The 24656-nt window shown below is 39.4% G+C and overlaps 1 protein-coding gene across 3 annotated transcripts in view; it reads right to left on the bottom strand.

The window, feature by feature from the left end:
* Window positions 1-541: 541 nt before the first annotated feature.
* Window positions 542-24656, bottom strand: part of ZFC3H1 (zinc finger C3H1-type containing) — a 50410-nt gene continuing 26295 nt past the window's right edge. For 2 of the 3 annotated variants that reach the window (XM_063133872.1, XM_063133873.1), the window contains exons 17-35: window positions 22728-22859; window positions 21343-21464; window positions 20910-21011; window positions 20662-20781; window positions 19252-19435; window positions 18278-18464; window positions 17131-17322; window positions 15327-15564; window positions 11340-11445; window positions 10766-10964; window positions 10164-10258; window positions 8888-8998; window positions 7451-7555; window positions 7195-7360; window positions 5698-5798; window positions 3534-3635; window positions 2882-2921; window positions 2040-2102; window positions 542-1914 (exon numbers count right to left, since the gene is read on the bottom strand). In XM_063133872.1, the coding sequence (XP_062989942.1) occupies window positions 1777-1914; window positions 2040-2102; window positions 2882-2921; window positions 3534-3635; window positions 5698-5798; window positions 7195-7360; window positions 7451-7555; window positions 8888-8998; window positions 10164-10258; window positions 10766-10964; window positions 11340-11445; window positions 15327-15564; window positions 17131-17322; window positions 18278-18464; window positions 19252-19435; window positions 20662-20781; window positions 20910-21011; window positions 21343-21464; window positions 22728-22859 (2503 nt within the window). In that variant the 3' untranslated portion in view covers window positions 542-1776. The remainder of the gene's footprint in view (window positions 1915-2039; window positions 2103-2881; window positions 2922-3533; window positions 3636-5697; window positions 5799-7194; window positions 7361-7450; window positions 7556-8887; window positions 8999-10163; window positions 10259-10765; window positions 10965-11339; window positions 11446-15326; window positions 15565-17130; window positions 17323-18277; window positions 18465-19251; window positions 19436-20661; window positions 20782-20909; window positions 21012-21342; window positions 21465-22727; window positions 22860-24656) is intronic. The other variant, XM_063133874.1, reaches the window with a different exon arrangement.

The following is a 24656-nucleotide window of genomic DNA, read 5'->3' as shown; positions in this document are numbered from 1 at the left end:
AGTGCAACCGTATATTTATTCAGACCTGAATACGTCCAGGTTCAATAGGAGTTAGTTCCAAGTCTGCACAGGATTGCAGCCTAAATAGGGTTATGTTTAGCAGAATAAAGTGTTCTATTTTTGGAGTTTTTTATTCCACATCCAGTTTATGATACAAGAAATGACATGGTGGTTCACGGTAAATATCACATGGGAATGGAGTATTTATACTTGGTTATGAAGGATCTCAGTTTAGAGAATTGCGCATGACTAAGTGAATTAGGGTGCAATCCTATGCATGCTTAGACAGAAAAAAGTCCTAGAACTCCCAGCATTCCCTAGCTAGAATGGGGCTTTTTTCTGTCTAAACATGCATAGAATTGTGTCCTTAGAAACAATTTGTAGAAGCAAGAAAAAAAGCCACAGGTTCTCTTCGCACACGGGAATAATTCTGAGCTAAATAACAATGGGTGCTATGGCTAAGAAAGATCAGTATTTGGCTGACAATGAGTTGCTTAATTTCTTTTCAAATAGGCGATGGTAAAGAAAGAGAAGACAGGGCTAGGATACATGAAATTTAATGCTCAATTACTCTTGATCCAATTGATGGTGTGGTCACAAATTCTCAGTATTTTGTGGCCTTTTCCAATCAGTGACTGAGGCTGGCGATTAGCCTGCGTGGCTCCAGGATGCAGTCGTTACTTCAGAATCCTTCTGACGTTCTCTAGTGTATTTCTAAAGTCAATGGCCCCACCAATACCAAAAAATAAATAAAAATCCAACCACTTTTGGCAAAGTGCCTAGTGGCCTGAGGTTATTGAGCATGTTTGCGCACTTTTAATTATTTTAAGCTGTCCCACTAAAATAGGTGTGTTGCTTAAGAGAAGAACAGAGAGGGGAAGACACCAACCCACACATTTCAGCCACATCTAGACCATATGATGAAAGACAATGAAGACAGCAGATCTTTAAAAACTTATATTCAAAATATCTTTGTATAAACAATGGCAATACTACAGAGTAGTATCTTAATACAAATCAGTTCAATATTATTAACTTTTATTATAAATTAAAATTTCTTTACAAAAAATTGCACATAATAAATTGACCACTCTTTAGGTTCTGATGCACTGGCATTTGCAATAGTAACTTTAATCTTGAAGTTTAAGTCTCTGCCACAAGTCCAGAATGCAGAAAGGGCATTAAACCACCCTCAGAGCCTTCAAGTGCAAAAAGCATACTTGTGGCCATGGCAGTAACTTTCCTTAAGAGCGGCTGCTTTTGTTTTAAATCCTGTAATGAAAACGAATCTCCAAAACAAAACAAAACAAAACAAAATGGGATTTGGAAGGGGGGGGGGAGGAAAACAAATTGGACTGCTTGTTTTTAAATGTAAATCTAGCCAATGTTGTTAACCGCAAAACACAGACCTCTCAGGCATCAGTGCGAGCGTCAAGTGAAATCAGGAACAGCACAAAAGAAAGAAAATGAAAAATTGAAAATAATAGTAAAAAAAAAATAACACATTTTAAGTCTGTCATTGGGATGAGCTATACTTACGTACATGATGTTATGAGAGTCTGGCAGGGCCCAGAAGCAGGCCAGATAGGGCATTCATTTATCCAAGGAGGCGGCCATGTTAATTGTTTCCAGGTTCAAGGAAAGCAGACCAGAGAGACTCGATATGCTCAGCATTGCTCATCTGCTTTACACAGGCCTGAAGCCAGAGATCAGCCTGGAGAATCATTCAAATGATTTTGGCATTTAATGGGACTTAGCACTGACTGCACCCAGTGTTCAGCGATTCGTGCTTTCTGTTCTGTAAGTGTTTAAATTTAAAAGCTCATCTAGGCTGACTCCAACCTCTTGGCACTTGGAAACTAGTTTTCTCAGGTTATCAGTTTTACCTCCTCCTGATGCTTCAAACAGGAGCTGCTGTAAGAGATGGGGAAGCAGACATAAGATTTAGCCAGAGCTTGAATATCACCACATCGATGGACATGGGATATGCAAAAAATTGAAATGAAACCTTAAACTAAAACATAAGGAGGAAACATTACATCTTTCCACAGGGTTGCACAAAGGGGTAACTTCTGAAAGGCTCTCTGATATAAGTGATGGACCTGTAAAGGAGAGACAAGAACCAATTCAATGTTATCCCAACATGAACAAGATTTTTTAGCATAATTACATTTTTCTGTCCTATGTCAGTAACACAGGTTAGGAGTAGGCAGGTTATGGTATATGATCACTTAGGGGCTATTGCTGGATTTAAGAATCTTTCATTCTTTAGAAAGTGCATAGCTTTTAAAACTGTAGAGACAACATGAACGTCTGATGATAGCCTTCTAAATGCTCAGAAGCAACTTAAAACACTTCTAATTTTTTCCTAGTTCTGACTAATTAAATTGGTTTATTACATCAACTCTCAATATGCACAAACACCTGTTTTTAAAAATCACACTGGTCAAGTCACTTACGAATTTCTGAATCGTCAATACAGCAATAGAATTGTATACCACTTTTAAAGCTGGTATATAAATCCTGGCTTGTAAGGGAGCACTAAACCATCCTCTCAGAATTGGACATCTTGTAAAGCTATCTTTTCCTGGTTTGTTTATTTGTCACATGCAGTAAAAGAATGAATGGGCACAGCTCATTAACATTGTGTTTAATTAAGCCAGGATTACTGGCTTATTATGATGCAATTTCTGGAATATGTAAAAGTAGGCAGCAGAATACTATTGGTCCTATCCCTAACACTGCTTTTTAAAATCCGCCATGTATTATTATTATTATTATTATTTATTTATATAGCACCATCAGTGTACATGGTGCTGTACAGAATAAAACAAAGTAGAAAGGATCTTTGCAACTAGCTATTTTAGTAAGCTTTCCTTACCTCTCTCTGCCCCTTCAGAAAGCACTCGGCAGCAATGGCTCTGAAGGGAAGAAATAAAAATGACTTATTTTTGCAGAACACTGAATATCTTTATGGGAAGAACACTGAGTATGGGATGGAACTATAATTTAAAGTCCTGGAAAGTAACAGACTAATTCCCAATGATGGTAATCTATAGTGAAGAGATAAAAAAAAAGATCCATTTCATAAACAATCTTACATGAGCAAGACATTTCAGTTGTTCCCATTATGTACAAACACTGCAGACAATGATCAGTTCATCATCACTGGATATTGCTATTTTGGTATATAAAGGGGGAGGGTAGAAAGGAGGAGGAAACAGAAGACAATCATTTAAATGGTAAGATACTCCAAAGTAGCAACAAGAACATTTATCAACACATTTTCCTTACTTATACACACAAGGCATACTTACTTCTGCAATATTTTTGTATGGGGATGCAAGAGTCCTCATTTTACGACATTAGTACCAGGTATCTTTCTAAACCAAAGTTTGTGGAAAGACTGCAGTAATGAAAAACCTTTCTAGCATAAAACCAATTTGAAAGCTATTTCAAATGTATCTTTATGAAGCAAACCTTAATCTTTAAAAAAAATATCTATGGTAACAGGTGTATGACTGTTGAATTACATTTTCCAGATGGCCAGGCAAGTTGGGATATTATATGTAAACATCTTGGCTTGCAGCTTCAGAATCTGAACATTGCTCTCTTCCCAATACTGTTGAAGTAGCCTGTAATGAAAAAGGAGCATCGGGAAACGTGCAATGACTGCTAAATAAAAATGTTAAGCAGTACTAAACCATTTTCAGAGTTCCAGCAGAAAAAAATAGTTGCAAATGCAAGTTTAGGGTTCAAATATTAAACGTGCTCATAGTATACATGTGATGGTTCAAGTCTTATGCAGTTCAAGACTTATGCAGGAACGATCTCCCCAACAAGACTTGCCTGGAGCCAACATTGTTATTTTTTTGGTGCCAGGTCACGACTTTTCTCTTCTCCCAGGCATATAACAGCATATGCTGAGTTTGTAATTGACCCCAGAATTGTTGTTTTAAATGGATATTGTCTGTTTTTATGCTTTTTATGGTTTTTAAATTGTGTATATCGGATTTTAATGTTCAACGTTTTGATCTTTGTAAACCACTCAGACAGCTTCGGCTATAGGGCAGTATAGATATGTAATAAATAAACAACAACAACAACAGAGATGGAGTATACACAAATACCCGCAATGTAATTAGTGCATTATTTGTCAGCAACAAATATTGCGGTTTTTGTAGATCAGCCAAACTTTAGCTACCTTTCGGTATTATTTAAACGGGCTGAGAAAACAAAGAGGTCTGCAATTATGTTCTTCAACACACAGGAGAGGTGAACAGAAATGGTAAAAAAATGATGAACAAGCAATTATGACCCAACAAATCAAGGTTTATTAAGTCCAGCATTAGGGAGGCCCAATCCTGGGGCACAACCATGAAAATGAGGGAAAACTCAAGCATCAACGAACATCACAGGATCCCCATTTGTTAACTTCCTGCCAAAAATCTTGCCAGGTTTTCCTCCAGTAAAAAAAAGCTAATCATCTCAGGATCAATATTGGAGCCTCCTCCAAAATCTAGTGATCCATTCAGTGTCAAATTGGCTGTCCCCCATCCATTATATACAGAGATACATATAAGCAGATAAAAGGTATTCATCAAACTAGCTGTAATTGAAGTATCAGGGGCCTTATTTTAGCACTACATGATATAGCAGCATTGTACACTAATATCCCTCATGACGAGACCAGAATGGTAGTAACTCATACTTTGGGACAACAGATAGATCCCTCACTTGGAGGGCTGGTTCACATATATTGCTACTAGTTTTGTGCTACATGGATGAACCTGCACGGATCTGGGCAAAGCAATTGGCTCACACACCCCACTCCACCCACAACAGGGAGAAGGACTTTAAACTATTACGATTTTGTTTAATAAGCCAGCTTCTGAACCTGTGGTGTGAAGCTGGCTTGTTTGGAAATTGTCTAGAGTTCGTTTTAAAACAGCGTCCCTATTTGATCATAATTCTAAGGTGGGGTTCTTTAAAAGTGAAACTAAATACTGCCAAAGTTCTTCCTCCAGGCTGTCAGGGAAAAGGAACGCACATGGGCCCAACACTTCGCTTGAAATTGTCCATGCAGCAAGCACTAAAGCATGTTTTAATGTTAGCTGCAAACTAGCTCAGTATTTTCTTATGGCCCTGCTGGGGAATTTTTTTTGTTTAAGAACCAGCTTTATTTCCCAACGAACAGGATAGCAATGGGGAAGCTATCCTGTAACAAGCCTTTTAGATTGCAACACTATACACACTGACCCTGGAGTAAGTCCCACTGAAATCAATGGGATTTACTTCTCAGTAGACATGTATGGGCTTGCACTAATACTTTAAATAAGGAAGGAAGGAACAAATCACATTTAAGAGGAAGTGTCCCTACAGCTACACCCTACATTGTTATATTGATATATTTTATATTTTTGCAGGCAAAAACCATCTTTTGCATTTCTTCCCATTATATAAACATACATCTTAACAATGTTTATCTGTGTACTGTTTCTAAGCCTTCCTTTAACCTGAAAGGAAAATCTATTCTCTATTCTTTTTGCTCTGAACTACTTCCTACTTCCAGATCCTATCTTTGAGAGATGTTAAAAAAAATCCACTTATCCATTTAGCTTAGAGTGTTGCAAGTGCAGTGAGAGAGAGAGAAACAGGTACATGTACATTTAAATGTTTCCAACAATATTTTCTTACCTAAATGCAAGTCCAGGATTAACAGGCATGGTAGAGCAAAAACGTTCCAAGGCTTTGGAATGCTGGGATTTTGGAATACAACTCAGATAAAAGGAAATGACCTGTAAAGGTTAATTTTAAAAAAATAATAATTAGATAATTCTAGTTGCCTTTTAAGGTGATGAATGAGACAGCATGCACTGTCTGAATTCTATAGTGAACAGCACTGACTAGCCTGGACAGCTTTTCAGGTACTACTGGTACCCAGAAGTCTCATAAGAAAGAGTACCACACGGGACTCCAGAACTGTTCAGCATTTGCTGAAGCAGTGAGTCCTTGAAAAAAGTAAAGAGGGCTGGTAGAGAGGAAAGTACCAGGTGACAGAGCATGAGACAGACATCAACCAAGGATGAAAACTAAGTAACCTAATGAACCTCAGGGGATTCAGTGTTAGATGAAGAGGGCAACATGCAATACCAGCTTCTATAGCTCCTCCAAATCCTCCGCGTTCAAAACATTTTTCTGCAATTATTTAGAAAACTTGATATTCTACTACGGTGACCATATGAAAAGGAGGACAGGGCTCCTGTATCTTTAACAGTTGCATAGAAAAGGGAATTTCAGCAGGTGTCATTTGTATATATGGAGAACCTGGTGAAATTCCCTCTTCATCACAACAGTTAAAGGTGCAGGAGCTATACTAGAGTGACCAGATTTAAAAGAGGGCAGGGCACCTGCAGCTTTAACTGTTGTTAAGAGGAAATTTCACCAGGTTTTCCATATATACAAATGACACCTGCTGAAATTCCCTTTTAAATACAACTGTTAAAGATACAGGAGCCCTGTCCTCCTTTTCATATGGTCACCCTAATTCTACCAGCTCATTTACTCTATGCACAGGCAACAAAACTTTCCCCAAATACGTTGGGTTCTCTGTGGTGAAGAAAATGTTGGGCAAACCTTATAAGTACTTCAGCACGGCAACTTTTATATAGGAGTCCCAATTTAAGAATGTGGGATTCTATAACTGGAGGAAGCTAAGTATTTATTACCTGAAGACTTTACTGTTCAAGGGTTTCCTTCTGTCTTACCACTAGGTAATACCTAATTTGGTTTCTATTTACTTTTTTTTAAACCTAGTGAGCCACCCAAAATTAATATCCAGCTTTGCTATATAAAAACAGCAATGTTCTATTTTATTTTTGTTCTTTACCTATCAAGGGATCTACATACTTCACCTAAGGTTGAAAACAAAATCAAAAGTGAGGGTACAGTGTTCGTTTGTTCCAACGCTTCTAAGTGTAGCCTAAATCTGCATGACACCTAGCAGAGCGTAATCCATTTAAGTCTGTGCCTCTTCATCCATCCCACCTTAAGACTCTGGCCTTCCTCCCACTCCCCTGCTCCTGTTTTGTAACATCTTGCCTGATGGAGAGACGTGGAGATTTTGAAATTTGCCCACAATTCTTTACATGTTTGTTTGGTACTAATACTGCCTTACTGTGAGTTTTGAAATACCTTGTTATGAAATTCATAGTTGGTCCAGTAATCAGCAGTACTAAATGGAATAGGGTACCGGGTAGGGACCGTAACAAGACATCTGTTCACAAGATCAGTAAAAAGCTTGAATTCTTGAACTTGATTGTTGGATCTGACAACTTTGCCATTGATGAAAACAAGGTAACTGGAAAACAGAAGTGAAACCTAGATGTTAACACTTCTGAATTACTTTACTTCTAGTAAAGTCAAGTAACATCTCATCATTTAAACTTACTCCATCCAAATCTGCTGAACTATTTCCTCTTGCATAACTGCTCCCAGGGCTGCCTCATAAGCATCTGTTGCTTCTCCAGAACTTCCATGAAGAGACTGGTATAAACTATTTGTGTGGCGTATGTGTTTTTAAAAAAGAAAACAATGTTACATTTACAAAAACTACTTGATGCCTTTTCAAAAAAAGAGAGGGGGGCAATGGAAAAACTTGACATTATACAAGTAGAAGCCCAGTATTTTCAAGAAATATTAAACATGACCTGGTTCACACGTAAGCCTAGTGCTGTTCAGATGTTTTGGACGACAACTCCCAGCAATCCTGACCATTGGCTATGCTATCTGAGGCTTATGGCAGTTGAAGTCTAAAATATTCGGAGGGCACCAGGTTGAGGAAGACTAGTTTAGCACTCCGAGCACAAGCTTTACCAGGAACAAATGAAGTCATGGGCTCGCATGCTCCCCGTTCCCCCCTGCACAGCCTTTGCTAGCATTTAATTTCACTTTCTACTAACCCTGGCTTGTCACTATATAGAAACCAGAGATGGTGGCTTTAAACAAACTCTGGTCAATTCTAGACAAGCCTTCGCCTTCTATGCAGGAGAAGCAGAGGGGCCTGGGAATGTGTAAGGCAAAGGCTTCACTGAGGTTCCTTCCTGCTTATGCACGCTGTTCTAAATCAGCGCTTAGCAATATGGGCCAGTGTTTCAACTTTTACAGTACACAGTAGCTAATAGGCAAGTATAGCAACGATAAAGAGATGCTAAGTTACTAAATATAAATACATTTCAAGGTTAATATACAAAGGGTCATTAGTTGTTCACCATCTGTTTTTCGCCTATAGGAGAAACTCTGCAGTCACCATTGCAGATGCTCTACCCAATATGGATATGATCTAAGATGGAGTAGAGTAGACTGCTCACAAAAATATAAAACAAAATTTTCCACTACAGATCACATTTGAAGAAAGACTTTGTCAGCTGCCTATAGGTCATTCTAACACATTTAGCTCCTCCTGCTGCATCTGCATATAGTTCGAAACTTAAATGTCAGGACAGGGGCTCAAATTATATTATGCTAAAACGTATCTAATTTTACAATTCATTCATTTCCTTCACAACAGAATTCCATATTTCGCAACACTAATCTGCAAAACTAAATGAGAGAAGAACAGCAGGCTATGTGAGAGGAAGAGTCACACATGGAACCCCTTGTGTATGTTCATAACACCACAATAGGACAACAAGATTCTAAAGGACACTGGTCAAACAGCAGAAACTAGGAACCTCCAATAAAGTTGCCAGTGTAATAACTCCCATACCCCTAAGATTTACTCTACTATGAGACTAGATTAGCTGCTCCTTCAAGAATTTATTTAACTAAGCCCTCACACAGACTTTGTTGTAATATTAAACATTCTCAGAATCTGGAAAAAACTCACCAGTATGTTTGCCACAAGTAAGGAATTTGCTGATTTAAAGCCTCCTCCGTACAACTTCCCTTATACAAAGGTGGTGTATATTCAATTGGCATTGGAAAGTTCAAAAAATATCTAGAACAAAGAGTTCTTTTTCAGTGAGGAAATGTTTGCTACACAGAAACAATCCTAACCTCCTCTAGCCAACAAAAGTTAGATTAAAATCAGAGCAAAAATGAGAGTGGACACACTACTACGTTGAGCTACAAGGCAAGTAACATACAGACATGGGGCTGCCCTGCCATTAAAAATAGTTGCCATTTGTCTAGTTTTCCTAGCCATATCATACAACTGAGCCATGTTGCTCTGCATTTCCTTGCCAACAGCCACCAACAACGCAGGGTAGGGTAATGTCAAGTGTGCTACAACAGGACAGTACCAAATTCATTTGCACATATTGAAGAGATGTTTAAAGAAGCTTTGCACTATATCTGACCTATTAAGGCATTTTGTAATTCAACAGATGGGTGCATGTCTTGCCTCTCAATGCTTGCAGCATCACTGTTAATAGTTCAACATTGGCTACTTCACTTGGTCATTTCAGCTGGGGCATACCAGATCACTTAGTGGCCTGGTTCAGACAACATGTTAAACCACGTGTTGTCTGAACCAGGCCAGTGAGTATTCATAGACAACCCAGGAAAATAGCTTAATAATAGCCTCTCAGACAGTGTTGTGCACTGCTTTTTTAAAAAAATGGGTTATATTCCAAACAATGGGTTATATTCGATTGTGATACTAGTGGAAAAGGCAGAGGAGGTGAGACTGTTCTACTAGTGGATGCACAAGTAATAGTGGAACAACTAGGTCAATACTTAATGTAATGAAATAGGAAGGAGTTTTGAAAGCGTTTGTAGAATGGGTTGTGTTAACTGAATCAAATATTTGATTTGACACATAAACAAGCTTTTCACTACTGGAATGACATCACTGGAAATTACTATGGTCTACTTTTAAGTCATATAACCATTTGTTACTTTACACATCCATATTCAAACACAAGCCACCACATAATAAGTAACTCAAGTTTGTGAACTGATTTTCATTGTACGGTAAAGTCTAAAGGCATAACTAGTCGTCATAATTGTATGCTTACAAATCTTAAGAAATGTGCAAAGTAAACTGCAAACTGACAACACATAACAGGCATTTTTACAAGAATTACAAATCGACACAAGCAAAGCATTACATTAGTTAAGTTCATAGTAGCATGAAATAGTAGCGTACTTGCCAGACTTACCGTAACAGATCCACAGGACTACTTTCTTGATGTACATTCTCAAAGAATGCTGCAACAAACGCTTGCAACAGTGGAGGAATACTATCTGATCTATTCTGTCATAAAAGAGTAAATTTGACATTAGATCTTATTACAAAATGTCTAGCCCAACTCAAAATTATATAAAATATATCTTTAATAGCTCTTTGAAACCAAGCTAATTTAATAGGCTATGCAGAGACAGAGGAAGAATGAACTACAGTGCTTCAGTTGTTTAACGTGCGATGGTGAACTCTGTAGCAACATCCCAGATTGGATGCATTGTTCACTCGTAAGCACATTACGCAAGATGGGTGTAGAAATGGGCAACTGAGAGGGATTATTGAAGCTTCTCTGTAATATTCTATGTCACTCAATGAATCCTAACGTTCAGATCCACATTCCAGCTTTTTAGCAATCACAGACAGTCAAAAAAAATTGGGGAGAACACAAATTCAACTTCTCCTGGTCAAACCCTTCCATTGCAGCTAACTTGAATGAGTTTACCATCTTGTATTGGAAAAACTCTTGAGTTTATTTAAAAGGTTATAAATCACATCTGAAACAAGTTGATGGTGTTTTACCTGGAACATGAAGAATTTGCACATAAAGTAGAAAACCTGGGCATTTTGAGGGTTTTTCTCAAACGCTGTAAGCCATACGTCACAAGCTCTTTCAATCTGGCCTGTCCGCAAGTACAAACCAACCAGCGTTTCCAAAAGCTGACAATCAACAGGACTTAATTTCAAGAGTGATTTACAAAGCTCAATGGCAGCTTCCCACCTTGAATAAAACAGTAAAGAGATTCTCCTTGAACAATTGCACAAAAAATAGATTTTAAAAAGCCAACCTAGTAAAAACTTCATGAGCCTCTTTTTGAATTATTTCACTCTTTAGGGATTATCTTTGACCATTCCTTTTTAAAAATGAGTGCAGGTATGAACATCCTCTTATTTGTGCTATATTCATCTTAATTAATAACAGAAACAATCTGAATTGTATTTACTGTGAGTATAGGGAACAGGAGAGAAGGGGAAGGTTCAAGAATATATTGGAGTTAAGTGTGATTTATCATTGTACCTATCTGTTGTTTGATGCAAAAAAATTAAAATGGTATACAAAAATGTCAACTTTGCAGCAAATGCAACAAAACCATACCTTTCTAGCAGCTGCTGCAAAACTACCATGTTTCTGTACAATGGAAGACAGAGAACTTTTCTTTCATCAGCCAAAGTATCCTCATCAATACATGACTGTATCGCATCTAAAAAGGACAGACACTGAAGTGAGATTACACCACAAATACAAAGGCTTAGCCATAGAATAACTTTACATGTTAGCCACCTGTATGTGGTGGGGAAAATGCAGCCATGGATTTTAGTCACTGTGCCTGAAAAAAATAGCTATGAAGGAATTTCAGAGTTATCTTTAAAGCGTGAAGATTTAAATTCTCTAAGCTGACAATGAAATTCTCTAAGCTGACAATAAAAAAACAAGTGTTCAAATTAAATTATATAAAGCTCAACAGGTAAAACAAAACAAAATGACTGGGTTCAGACAACATGATAACCAACGAAGAAGAAGGACCGAGGGGACAGGAGCAGGCCGAGGAAACATCGGGGCCTGCTAATGTTGGGACTCTTCCCCCACCCCCACAGGGCAAACTGCCATCTTGGTCCTGTGGGGAAGAAGAAGGACCGAGGGGACAGGAGCAGGCCGAGGAAACATCGGGGCCTGCTTCTGTTGGACTCTTCCCCCACCCCCACAGGGCAAACTGCCATCTTGGTCCTGTGGGGAAGAAGAAAGACCGAGGGGACAGGAGCAGGCCGAGGAAACATCGGGGCCTGCTCCTCTTGGACTCTTCCCCCACCCCCACAGGGCAAACTGCCATCTTGGTCCTGTGGGGAAGAAGAAGGACCGAGGGGACAGGAGCAGGCCAAGGAAACATCGGGGCCTCCTTCGGGAGCAGGACAATCCCATCAGCCCTTTCCCCAGTCCACTTAATTTCTCTCTCTCTTTACCTCTTCCCTCCTGAACGCCTTTTCCTTGTGTGTCACGTCTTTATTAGACTGTAAGCCTGAGGGCAGGGACTGTCTTTTTTGCTAAGTGTAAGCCGCTCCGAGAGCCTCTTTTGGCTGAGGAGCGGGGTATAAATATGATAAATAAATAAATAAATAAATAATTATTTAACCCACCGTGGGTTATCGAGTTGTGTGGCGAGATTTTTTTAACCAACCGTTGGTTATTTGGCCAAAATAACCAACACAAATAACCAACGCTGTGCAGAGTTGGCTGTTTGAACCACCATTGGTTATCATGTTGTGTGGAGGGCACCGTTGGTTATTTCCTCAGCCACCATTAGTTATTTCGTCAGCCACAGAGGGCGTGACTACACCAGCCATTTATCCCAGGATTGTCCTAGGATCATCCCTGTGCATGCAAATGACACACAGGGGATCCCGGGAGCAGGCAGGGACAATCCCTCCATTTTCCTGGGATAATCCTTAGGTGTAGAAAGGGCCAGAGTCACAAGGCAAGAGTGGTCAAAGTGGCGGCCGCCGCTCTAGTCCAGCAGACAGGATAGATTTTCGGCGCAATGGTTGATGAGATACTATAGGGAGGATTGAGGGTGGGGGATGAGTGAGTCAACTCAGCATGGATTAATAGTCAAAGCTGATCCTAATCTACACCATGGTTGATTATCATCATGTTGTAAGGGGAGTACTCCCTAGATAAACAATTGTTGAGTTGATGATTACCCCACCATTGATTATCATACTGTCCAAATGCAGCTAGTATCATATTGAACCCAGCACTCAGATTTAACTTGTATCTCAATTTCAAACCTTTTATATGAGCTTTCTGAAAGCAATATTCTTGAATGAATTAAAATAACCAATATCTACTGCTGTATTTGGCTATGTTCAAGGCAGTACTTGGTTAATAAGATGAAATTCTGTAGTTTATCTACTAAACATAATTTTGAGAGGCTGTGACTGTCAATAGAGATTATATTCTGTGTAAGAAAAGGAATCCTGACTTTCAGAGGCATTTTCCCAACTCTACTATAAAAAACATTGACACACAATTTTGGAGAACCAAAATGGAGTGGGAATAGATGAAATCTCAGATATCTATAAAGTTAAGTGTCAGGATCAGGCCTGTTCTTCCTAGTGTGGGGGAAGGGACTGAGAGGGTCAGACTCAGAAGCAGAAGAAGCAGAAGAAATTTACCAGTCAACACAGGAAGCAGGGGAGAAGATTTTCCAAAACTCTTCAGGAGTCAAGGATGAATCTTCCCATCAGTTTATCTGTGAGAATGCAAATGCCCCAGAGACCATCCTCTGCTCCTGGGAACTCAGCCTCTGTCTCAGGGGGAGGGGACACTAGAGTTGACAGATCAGAGTCCACCGCAGGGTCAATAGGGCGGAGCTGAGAGGAGATGGGAGGCGGTCTCTTGGGATAGCGGCTCATGAGAGGTTTCTCAAGAAAGACCCTCCCTAATGAAAAGTGTCTGTTGGAATCCTGGTAAGAGCCCTGCTTGACTTGAAGGCAGCTGCCTAACTTTGTTAGTTAAATTAAGCTTAAAGCATAGCTCCTAGCATTCACACATACACACTTCAGGTAAGAAGAGATGTTTGTTGAATAAAGCTTTTTGGATTATACAGCAGATGTCTTTATTGTCTCGTATCGGCAGCAGGGCTTGGAATCACGGCACTAAGAGTCAGTTTTAGTTTGAATTACTGAAAGGGGTGTGTGCCTCAAATTCTTTTTTTTAAAATCCTACCTTTAAAACATGGAATACAAAGCTTAAGCCCCAATATTTGAAAAAACTATTTTTAAAAGATTTTTTGTGTGCTGCTTTTCATTTTTTAAAAAAATCCCAAAGCGGTTCACAAAGCAAAATCATAATACTATATAATTATTTAATATCTGAAAATTATCTATTATAGGCAAAGAATACCTAAATAAAGATCCTTAAATCTTTCCCAAACTTGGCCCTGTAAAGTATTTATCAATTAAAACATACATCCACATATTTTTAACTTTCTAGCAGTAAATGACTACATCTTTGTAGTTACCAAGGTTTTTCAGCAGTTGCTGAAAGCCTAGAAAGTTTATTTTGGATAATAAACTGTAGACAATGAAAACAGCAATAGAACTGAACTGAAGAACAGAAAACATGTCCTTTGCAATGGAACATGCACCAATTTGTGTGTGTGTTATTTTTTTGCACGTAGTTAGTTGTTTTACTAATCAGTGGCATTATATCTTGACATCAATTTTTGGTACTTGCTTTATCTTATAAATAAAAGTTATCTATGGTCAAAATCATTTCAATGTACAATATAGTGGCAAAATAAAGGGTTGCCAAAAATGTGAAATGAAAATAAAAGAATGGATGTCGTTCAATATTTTGGAATGATAGAAGTTAAAAAGGAAGCGAGCCAAAAGGCAAACCTTGCCACACACTCAATGGAACTGAGAAAGATTCAGTTAACAGCATGCCCAAGAAATAATACAACCTTTATTCTTATCAACAATAGTCTACAATGATTACAATAGAGCAATTCTATGTATGTATACTCAGAAATACGCTCCACTTAGTTCAATGGGACTTACTTCCCAATATGTATATACAGGACCGCAGCCAAAGAGCAGTATCCAATTTGGCACTAGCAGTAACACAAATTATGTTGTGCTGGCATAAACAACCTCTAGTACAATACCAATAACATTTGCTGCTGTGATGGGTTTCCATTGGTGTTGTGCTAGAGGTCATTTACGCTAGAACAATATTGTTTATGCTAGCACTAGTATCAAACTGGATACTGCCCTTAACGTCTCCTAGACATTCTATGTACATGCAATCAATAGAGGCGACTAGTATCAAACTGGATACTGCCCTTAACGTCTCCTAGACATTCTATGTACATGCAATCAATAGCGGCGACTAGTATCAAACTGGATACTGCCCTTAACTTTTCCTAGACATTCTATGTACATGCAATCAATGGAGGCGACAAGCAGCCTCCACTTTGATAAGTACATTGAATACAGGACCGCTGAATAGAAAATTATTATAGATATGCTATTAAGCATTAATTAAAAAAAAACACAGCTGAATTTGTACTAGTAGAATTACCTTCAAACACTGCTAACAATGTATCAGGATTAGCCTTCACATCTTCAATTGTTTTCCAAGGTATTAAAAATGGCTCCTTCTTCATTATTTTTGAAGGGTTGCTATTGGCAGGATCATAGAACTTGACTGGGAGATGACCAAATTCAATCAGATGAATGTAGGATAGCCAAGCTAAGCAGCGGTCACTTATGCTGAGGTGTTGCACTATAACCTTTTCACTTGCTGACTTCAGTGCATTCTATATAGCAGAAAGTGACATAATGCTTAAAATTTTTAAAAGGGCAACATCGTTGTATTATGCCTAGTTATGAAAAAGAACATTCTAGATATATAGCTTATGATAAAATATTTATTGCATAAAATAAAAACATTGCATGGTCACAACCATTTTGTATTGTATTTTCTACTAGCTGTACCCGGGTGTAACATATGCCGTTGTAGCATATCTTAAAGTTTATTAATTAAATATCATCACGGGGCCGTGGGCTGCTTGGAGGCCGCCAATACAGCGCCATCTGGCAGACCTGGGGGGGGGGCAGAGAGGTTGGGGGAGGGGAGCAGGTGTCCCCCTCTCCCCAGGGTTCCTGTCAGCCTTGGGGCGGCCGCCCAGCTCGCATAAGATTAGGCCGGGGCCCGGGCTCGCAACAGGTGAGCAGCCTCCTACCCGGCCACCAAGGGCCCTGGTCATGCCTCGCTCATACTCCGTACCGTGGCACTGCCCCCTTTGGGGGGGGGGGGAGAGCGAAGAAGCAGAAAGGCTTCAGCTGATACAGGTTGCTAAGCCCCTCACCCGACTCCTCCGGGCTTTCCAAGGTAATTTTCTTTCAGGATCTACCTTGGAAAGCCCGGAGGAGTCGGGCGAGGGGCTTAGCAACCTGTATCAGCTGAAGCCTTTACGGAAACATACCTAAGTGTTTTATATAGAGAAATTTTGTATTGCATGGAATCTATTATTTAGTATACGTATTATTTTGTATATAGAAATAATAGATGATTATTATCTATTGTGATCATTTAAACAAAATTTGGGTTATAAGCATAAAACATAGAAACTACGTATTTTTTAATAGAAAGATTAACGTTTTCAAAGTGTCATATCACATTCTGATGCCCCAACCTATGGCTGGAAACAAATACCGCACTGAAAATAATTTTGGATTGTTTCTATCCAAATGCACCTCTAAGTTGCTCAAGGCAGTACAGATGTGTATCATTTTAGCCTTACAGCCATCCTGTGAAGTGGGATAAGAATAAGAATGACTACTCCAAGGTCACCCAATGAGATTCATGGCAGGGTGGGGGGTTGAAACAGGACTCTCCCAGTCCTAGTCTAAGACTCCAGCCACTACAACACACTTGCTCTCAATAGGTAGTCTTCCTTAAGTGGAATTATCACACCGTTTTTAAAGCAAAATAAACTGGGACTAGCCTAGCTCTTTTATTATAAGAAACAATTTTGTGTCTAACTAGAATTGACTCAAAACTGAAACAATGACCTGGCTTGCATGACTCCAACAAAAATAAACAATAAAAATGTGTTCATAAGGGCTCATAAAATTAATTAATTCCATTTGGCAATCTGATGCGCCGGGGGGGTGGGGGGGTGGCAGGAAGGGAGTTCCCATCAGGAGTTGGCAACACACCAGCGGACCAATTGGAGAAAGTGTGCTGATGTAGGAACCAAGGAAACGAGTTCTGTTGCAAAGGTGCCGGGTACACCTGCCATCACTGAATGCTCCATGCCAGAATCATTTGGATAAAAATGTAACCAACGTAACATGACATTAAAAAAATAAGCAAGTACCTGAAATAATGCAATAGCATTTTGTTGTTTCCCAGTAAAGAGGCTTAGGTGAACTCTATACAGCAACATCTCCAGCAAGTGAAAGGACTGAAGATCCAAGTTCTCCTCACACTTTGGAGTTTCTGTTAGGAATTGTAGCATTCTTCCACAGACATAATCTTTTCCATCAAAGGTGTTTTCCAGATTTAGAAACTGAGTAACAGTTTTAAGGGAGAAAAATATTTTTACAGTAAGTTAGGTATAAGAATGATTCCTTTCCTGTTCATGTAAATTCAATATACTAGAACTCGAAAATTACAGAAGTTTCTAAAAAATGTCCAAAGTATCTCTCAGATATGTCCATGATCTGCTCAGAAATAGTACTTCCATACTGGATCTTCTATCATACCAAACAGAAATCTAGACACAATGGTAAGGATACAAAGAGGAAAGAAAGGAGGGTGAGCATCAGATGCAGAAACAAGAGGGGGGGGATGGTGCATTAGAAATAGGCTATATTTAACCCAAAGTGTTTCAAATCGAAGTTACCCTGCAACAGTAAAGAAGGCTGCTTTGTTTAGTTTGTGCCTTTGAAGAAGAGCCATCGAATTGAAATGCATTAGGCTAAACAACATTATTTCTAGTGCCTGGTGTATACCTTTGAGGTTGCATCACATTTTCTTTCAGGATCCCAAGAAGTCCATGCATATGCCTAAAGCACTTGAATGTATGCACAGGAACATTTCAGATATTTGCTATCAACTGCAGCCACTTGCACTATTACTCTGGAAGCATAGATTTTTTTTGTTTAGAAAGGGCACAAGGCGATGGGAAATGGGCCCCAAAAGGTTCCAGTGAATGCACCACAGTGTCTGGTATATTTTCCAAGGTTCTAGATTCCCCATGGCAGACTAAAGTAAATCCCATGAGCGAAAGCAAGGGGGAAATACCAATTGTCAGCTTTAATGTTGTAAACCGCCCAGAGAGCTTCGGCTGTGGGGCGGTATATAAATGTAATTAAATAAATAAATAAATAAATAAATACTCTTCAGTGGAAGTTCTTGAATTAAACATATACAGGATTTTATAAGGTATTAATAAATACTTTGAAATACTCAAAGATAGTTAGTTTTCGTGTATCTGTAGTGTTTCCAGAAAGCAAACTTACAGTCCACCAGATCTTGTAAGTAGGGGCGTATCCCACTGCTGTCTCACACATTTCTTGCACCTCTTCCTTATTTCCTCTTTTTGAAAATAGCTTGAGGTAATGACACCAGATTTCAGAATTTTCTTTGTTATTTTCTAGTGCTCGGGCCAAAACATTTAAAGCAGAATCCAAGCATTCTGAGGATGATCTTCAATAAAAAAGTGAAACAAGAAAATATTGTACATTCACGTTCATATTCAGGTACAACCCTGAGCTTCACACAGACAGATTTTCCCCTCAGCTCTCCCTAACCCTCCCCCCCCCCAATGAATTTTCCTCTTCAGTATTTATAACAGTTTGAGGGATTTGAAATGGGTGCAGGAAGTGAAGAAGCTGCTGAGCAGTAAACTTGCAAAGTAACTCCATGACACCTGATAGATCTGAATGGAAGAGGGGGGTGGGAGAAGCTGCTAACAGGGAACCTGCGAAGTAACTCTATGCTGCTTGTGGATACTGTGCCACAACTCAGGTTTGCTGTCAGTAGTCTCAAAACACCCGATAGTTCCTGCTAGGGAGATAAGACTTCTTGTATAAGTCATCTCTGAGATGTCATCTCATTTGAGACAGATACTTCCCGCTTTATCGTAATGAATTAAAAAAGAAAAGAATGCTCTATTTCACCATGATATTAGAAATCCATTGAATTTTGTAATTTGCTCTTTTTTATAAAATGAGTCCCTCCTTGTACTACTGAACTGAAACATGTTTTGATTTAAAGTGTCAGGATACTTTATTACCCTTACTCTGCACTGTGTGTACAATGAAAGAGCTAATCAATTTTTTCCAACTGCTTTTAAACAATAAGCTACTTGTGGCTTGGCCAGAGAAACAAAGGGCCCTTTGATGCTAGTGAGAAAAGCCGGTTACAGCAGCACAGGTGAGAAGCCTTAGACAAAAGGTGCAACTGATTTGTTTGCATAGTAAGAGTCACCTACCCTTCATTCTGATTCAGATATTTATAGGCCAATTTGATCCAAAGCTGAACATTATAAGGGTTCTCAAGTACGCTTGCCTCCAGGTTTGCAATATCATCAGTTTCATTTGTAAAATACCGCACATCATCGGGGGTCACAACAGCATCCAGAGCAGGAACATTTGTTTTGTTTTCTACTGCAGGAGCTGCAAATAAAAGCATTCCTTTTTCAAGACTGCCACATTTTAAGTTCAGGGTAGTTCTTACTATTGGCTACTACACCACTGTGCCTGTGCACTCGCTGGAGCACAGCAGGGCTTCTCATGCTTTTAAAAATAACCCAAAAGGAGCGGAAATGCTATTATCTGGAATGGGGCAGGTCAGCGGAGCTCACAGAAGTGAGTTCCGCTGACCTGTCTCAATCCGGAAAGGAGTATTTCCACTCATTTCTGGCGTAATTTTAAGAAGCAGAAAAGCAACAGAACCAGTAGAAGGGGAAGCAGCCCTATAAGATACTGCCCTCTCTGTAAGAATATACTTAAAGCTAAACACACAGGTGGAGAAGGACAGAGTGACTTTCTTGGCAAAACAAACTAAGGAACTTTGTGCTTTCCATTGAAAACTGGTTTACTTTAAAATGGGACACACAAAATGGCAGTGGCCAGCAGTAATAATAAATTCTACTAGGTGTTTGACTAAACATTATCATTTTGAATTTTCACAGATTCTTATAGTTATTGCTAAAGTAAAGTGACATTAATATGAATGATTGACGCAGCCACAGGACCGGACCACTAAGCATGTTCTATCTTCTGAACAAAAGCAGTATCAACTAATCTCTTACAAGTAGAAACTCTACATGTTCCCCAGTTGCTTCCTAAATATTTATCTTAGAATCCAATCCTACAGAATTAGACAAATTCAGCTATTCTATGCCCTGCTGGCAAAAGCCAGGCAAGGTGGGAGGAATGATGAAGGCTTTTACAGCTTCTCCATCCTCCTTTTTTGTATTTTGAATTAGATGGGCCTCTGAACCCATCAGCACACCTACTTGGCTAGGGGTAGAGATGGAGGAAACCCACACCTTCCTATCCACTGGCATGCCCCATTTCCTCCCTCCCTATTGCAACACTAACCTCGGGAAAGGAGACACAGTGGAGCTCTCTGCCAAGGCTGGGAGGGGCAGAAATTTGAGCAGAAATTTCCCTTCCACAGCTCTGTATACAGCATCAGAGGGAGCACTCCCCAGTATTCTACGGCCCCTCAGACACGCTCTAGGGGCTACGGGATTGTTCTTTAAGTGTCTATGATTATTATCATTATGGGACAAATTTAAGAGGAAGTCAAGTAAATACGTTCAGGTACAAATATTATTCTCCACATTTTGTGATTGATCTACACCCCAGATTTAGTTGCACTACATTAATGTTACCATATTTAATAGGACCAGAAGACTGCTCCTCTTCATTGCTGGTATCGCTGTCCACAGGTGGTTTTTTTGAGTACTTGGGCTTCCATTTCCTTTTTTCTTTCCAGGTTGTAAACGGAGGGGCTGTTATGCAACAAAAATAAACCGGAGGTAAAATGTTTTCCTAAAAGCCGCTATATACTGATACAGAGTGCATGATGAAGCCTAACACATAAATAAAAGTCTTGTTGAGATATTTTGAAATTACTTACTATGACTTTTGCTTTCATTGACGTTGCTAACAAGAAGAACAGCCATTTGATCCATTGCCATGCGATCTTTGTTTACACCAAAAAGTTTTTCAATGTATTTTTCTGAAATGAAATTGTAGCACTACCTTAAGACATATGCTGCTATCAGTATTTTATAAGTGTGTGCATTCGTAAATCCAAGAAGGAATCCACACAGAACTCTGAAAAAAGTCTAAATGCTACAAGTGACAATCAATAAAAGTGCAAGTACTTTTCACTTTGATGAAGTCTGATACTTTGTTCAGCTTAAATTGGTGAGAATTACAAAGGAATGACAAGCTTACTGAGGACTAAGGTATAGCAGAAGGCTGAAATACTTTATTGCCGTGAAAAACGGAAACAAATGTTAGAAAGCAGCTTGCTTCCTACAGCAACATGAAAAATAACAACTCACCTGTTGCAGTGCTTATTTCTTCATCAGTGCTTTTTTCAGAACAGCCTATCAATGCTAAATTGTATGAAAGAACATCCTCAAACAGCTGTCTTCGGCTGAGAGTGCAATCTTTCATATGTTGCCTAAAAGAAGTAATAATCCAACTTTAAAACAGACACAGAAAAAAAGATTCCATGAACAGTATACTAAAGTATACGACTGCTGCTTTTTAATAACAATATTAAAAACTATTCCAAGTATCAAGAGAATACAGTTGGAAGCATAAAGGATTAATGAGTGCTCTTGCCAGAAAGAGCACACCATCCACCCTCTCCCATATTCAGTTGCCCGCAATCACTTCAGTAACCCTAGTATATTACAGACATCTTCTCAAACTTACATTACTCAGAAGCAAACTGAATTTTGAATAGCACTGAGATAAGTTTATCCAATTCTCAAATATTAGTTATAATTTAAGAAGTTTAAACAGATCAGTTGTGTGACAGACAGCTAGTAGACAAAAGGCCAATCTGAAAGTGCTGCCAGTGGCTGGATGGAAATGTTTTGTGGGCTGAATCTAGCCCCTCAAGATAGCATCTGATAAACTCCAATTTAATCCAGTGAACACGGTTAAATAAGGAACAGATTTCAAACACCACGCAATATAAAAACTGAAGACTGTATATAAAATGAGAACTAGTGAATGGGCTCAAAGAGTTTTTGTAACCATTCTAAAGCACTGCAAAAATTCAAAGTGCTCTGTAAAAATAAAACAAAATACCTTCACTATTCTTTCCCAGGAAAACTCTTTTACATAAGTTTTCACGAAGAAACATTATCATTGTATTTAACACGTTGTCCCCAAACCATTGGATTCTATTTTGCGGGAAGGGAGGCACAGTAGATATTTTATGACCTAGCAACTTCTAAACTGTATTGTGCCAAACACAGCAGATAACAGTTCAAGCCGCCCCCTAAATGTTTCCATACAAGTAAAGTATAAAACTATCTTCTTGCAGTAGCTAAGTATCAGTTCCCAAGGCAGAATTACCCATATTCATCCATACTGAGCATCAGAAAGATGACTAAATCCTTTGGCAGGTATTCTAGGACTTTGTGCTGTTGGGCAGCTAAGAATACTGGCTACTGCTCTTTCTGTATATATGTTGTTACTATAATTGATTTCTTTAAACATATGTTAGCATCTTGTAATTTTTCATGGTTAGGGCGGGATACAAATATGAAAGATATTTTTTTTAACACTCCAGCCTTAAGCAGTTATATTTGCAATAAAGAACTTCCTCAATCAAATGACAAATTTGCTTGGATTCCTGGGTCAATAACCTGTGCAGAATATATCGCTTAACTGAAGACAGGGAAGGGGAGGGGGGAGATAATCAACTCACCACTGGCAGTCATCATCATTGCACGTGCCTGTTAGATCAAAACGGCAGAAACACTGCTTGGGCTCAATCATGTTGCTGTAGGATACTGAACTGAGGGAAAGCTTTTCTTTTGTTCGAAAATAAGGGCTAAACCTAAAAAGGGGAAATAAGAACATACAGTTTATTTTCAAGCCAAGAACAGTAGCTCTTTGTTGAAAAGCAAATGTGCTGAAAGTAGTAAAAATTGACTAAAGTATCACTTCACTTCTGAAAGGTAAGCCAAAGTAGATCTGTAGCACCACCTGTTGTTCAAGCCCAAAGGGAATAGAGTTGGTTTTTCGTTCTTGCTCAGGACACTTAACGCGAGGTCAGCTGGGTATTGAACTGACAACTGGGAAGTCTGTGCATGTTATCACATTTGATAATGCAGTATCCTTTCCCTATTTATCTGCTTTAGTCTCGAAAGCAATATTAGAAGGATATCAACCGAGGGAAATCAGGTCAATCCTGTGTATTACAGTGCTGATTGATAGAAAGGGTGAGGCACAAGTAAGAAAACACACACAGAGAGAAGGTTACAACAGCGTCTAGTTTCTGCTAGTGCTACTTACATTGCACTAGCAGAAACCATCGCTAACGCAATGCACATAGTGCTAGCAGCTGGACACTGCTGGATCCTTCCTAGTGTGGCAATTATTTTAAATTCCAGGAGCTATGAAAAATCAAATCACCGGAAGATTGTTCTGTTCAATTTGGTACAAAGCTTCATTACTGATTACCTGAAAGTCACATGCATAAAACTCAGTTCTTGGGTTCCTTGATCAGGCTGCTTATACATGCAGTTAACTGCTCATACGAGAGGCTGTGATTTAGTGCCTCTTACCTCCAGCTGTTTCAGATTACAACTCCCTTCATCCCTAACCATTGGCCATGCTGGCTGGTACTGATATCTGGAAGGCACCATATTGTGGAAGGCTGCCTGGAGCGTAAAGCAATGAGTGGTCTACTCATATGAACAGTGAATGTAGAATAAGCATCTTGCATGACTACTATTTTCATGTTACACAGCTCATGTGAGCAGGCCATGAGCTATCATCTGTGCATTAAGTTAGCAGGATTGATGCATTAACTCTCCTCCCCACCCAGCACCATAAGAGGCTGCCAAAATCCAAGCAATTTTGCTGGGAAACAGCGCACCTGAAGTGGGTACCTTGTTTCCCAACAGAATGGGGCCTATCGGTGGGCTGGCCGCAGAATATTTTGTGGGCGGTTTGCAGAATGAGGCTCCTAAGAAAAAGATTGCATGAGGGGAGCCATCCCATGACTTGTTTCTCTGCAGAAACAGCTATTTCCCTGGTAAACAGGAAGTACAGGGAGTGTGCACCATTTCCCAGCAGAACTCCACTCTCAACAAAATGCCAAACAGCTGTTCGACAGGCTGTCGGGAGCACCATTATCCCTGTACGCCTTGTTTTCCAGCAGATTTTGGGACTTTGAGTTGGTGACGGGGCCGCAGCCAGTCGTGTGTCACCCTACCCAGCTCTAGAGTGATGAAGAAAAGAACACACATGGTGGGAATATATAGGTTCTTCCCAATGGCCCTTCCTAACTTCAAATGGGAGACATTAAGGAAGATCACCAGATGAGGGCTTTTACCTCCCACCTCAATAGAACTGCACAGCAAATATGCCCTATATGGGAGAAGTAAAGCCGTATACTTAGATTTTGCACTGCAGGCAAAATCAACGCCCACCCAACAGTACTACTGTCACTGATAGGGGCTGTTGCAAGGGATGCAAAGTCTCTTCAAATCACAGTGATATTTTTGCATGTGCCTGAACACACAGGTCATTCCAGGCCCTCTCCTTATTCATGAGGGCATTAGGTGGTTTACTCGAGTAGAAGAGACATAAAGGACTCTTCATATAACGGATAACAAAACAAATGATC

The sequence above is a fragment of the Elgaria multicarinata genome, chromosome 9 (assembly GCF_023053635.1).
Source record: "Elgaria multicarinata webbii isolate HBS135686 ecotype San Diego chromosome 9, rElgMul1.1.pri, whole genome shotgun sequence".
NCBI classification, from domain to species: Eukaryota; Metazoa; Chordata; class Lepidosauria; order Squamata; family Anguidae; genus Elgaria; species Elgaria multicarinata.
This window is presented reverse-complemented; position numbering and strand designations above follow the sequence as displayed.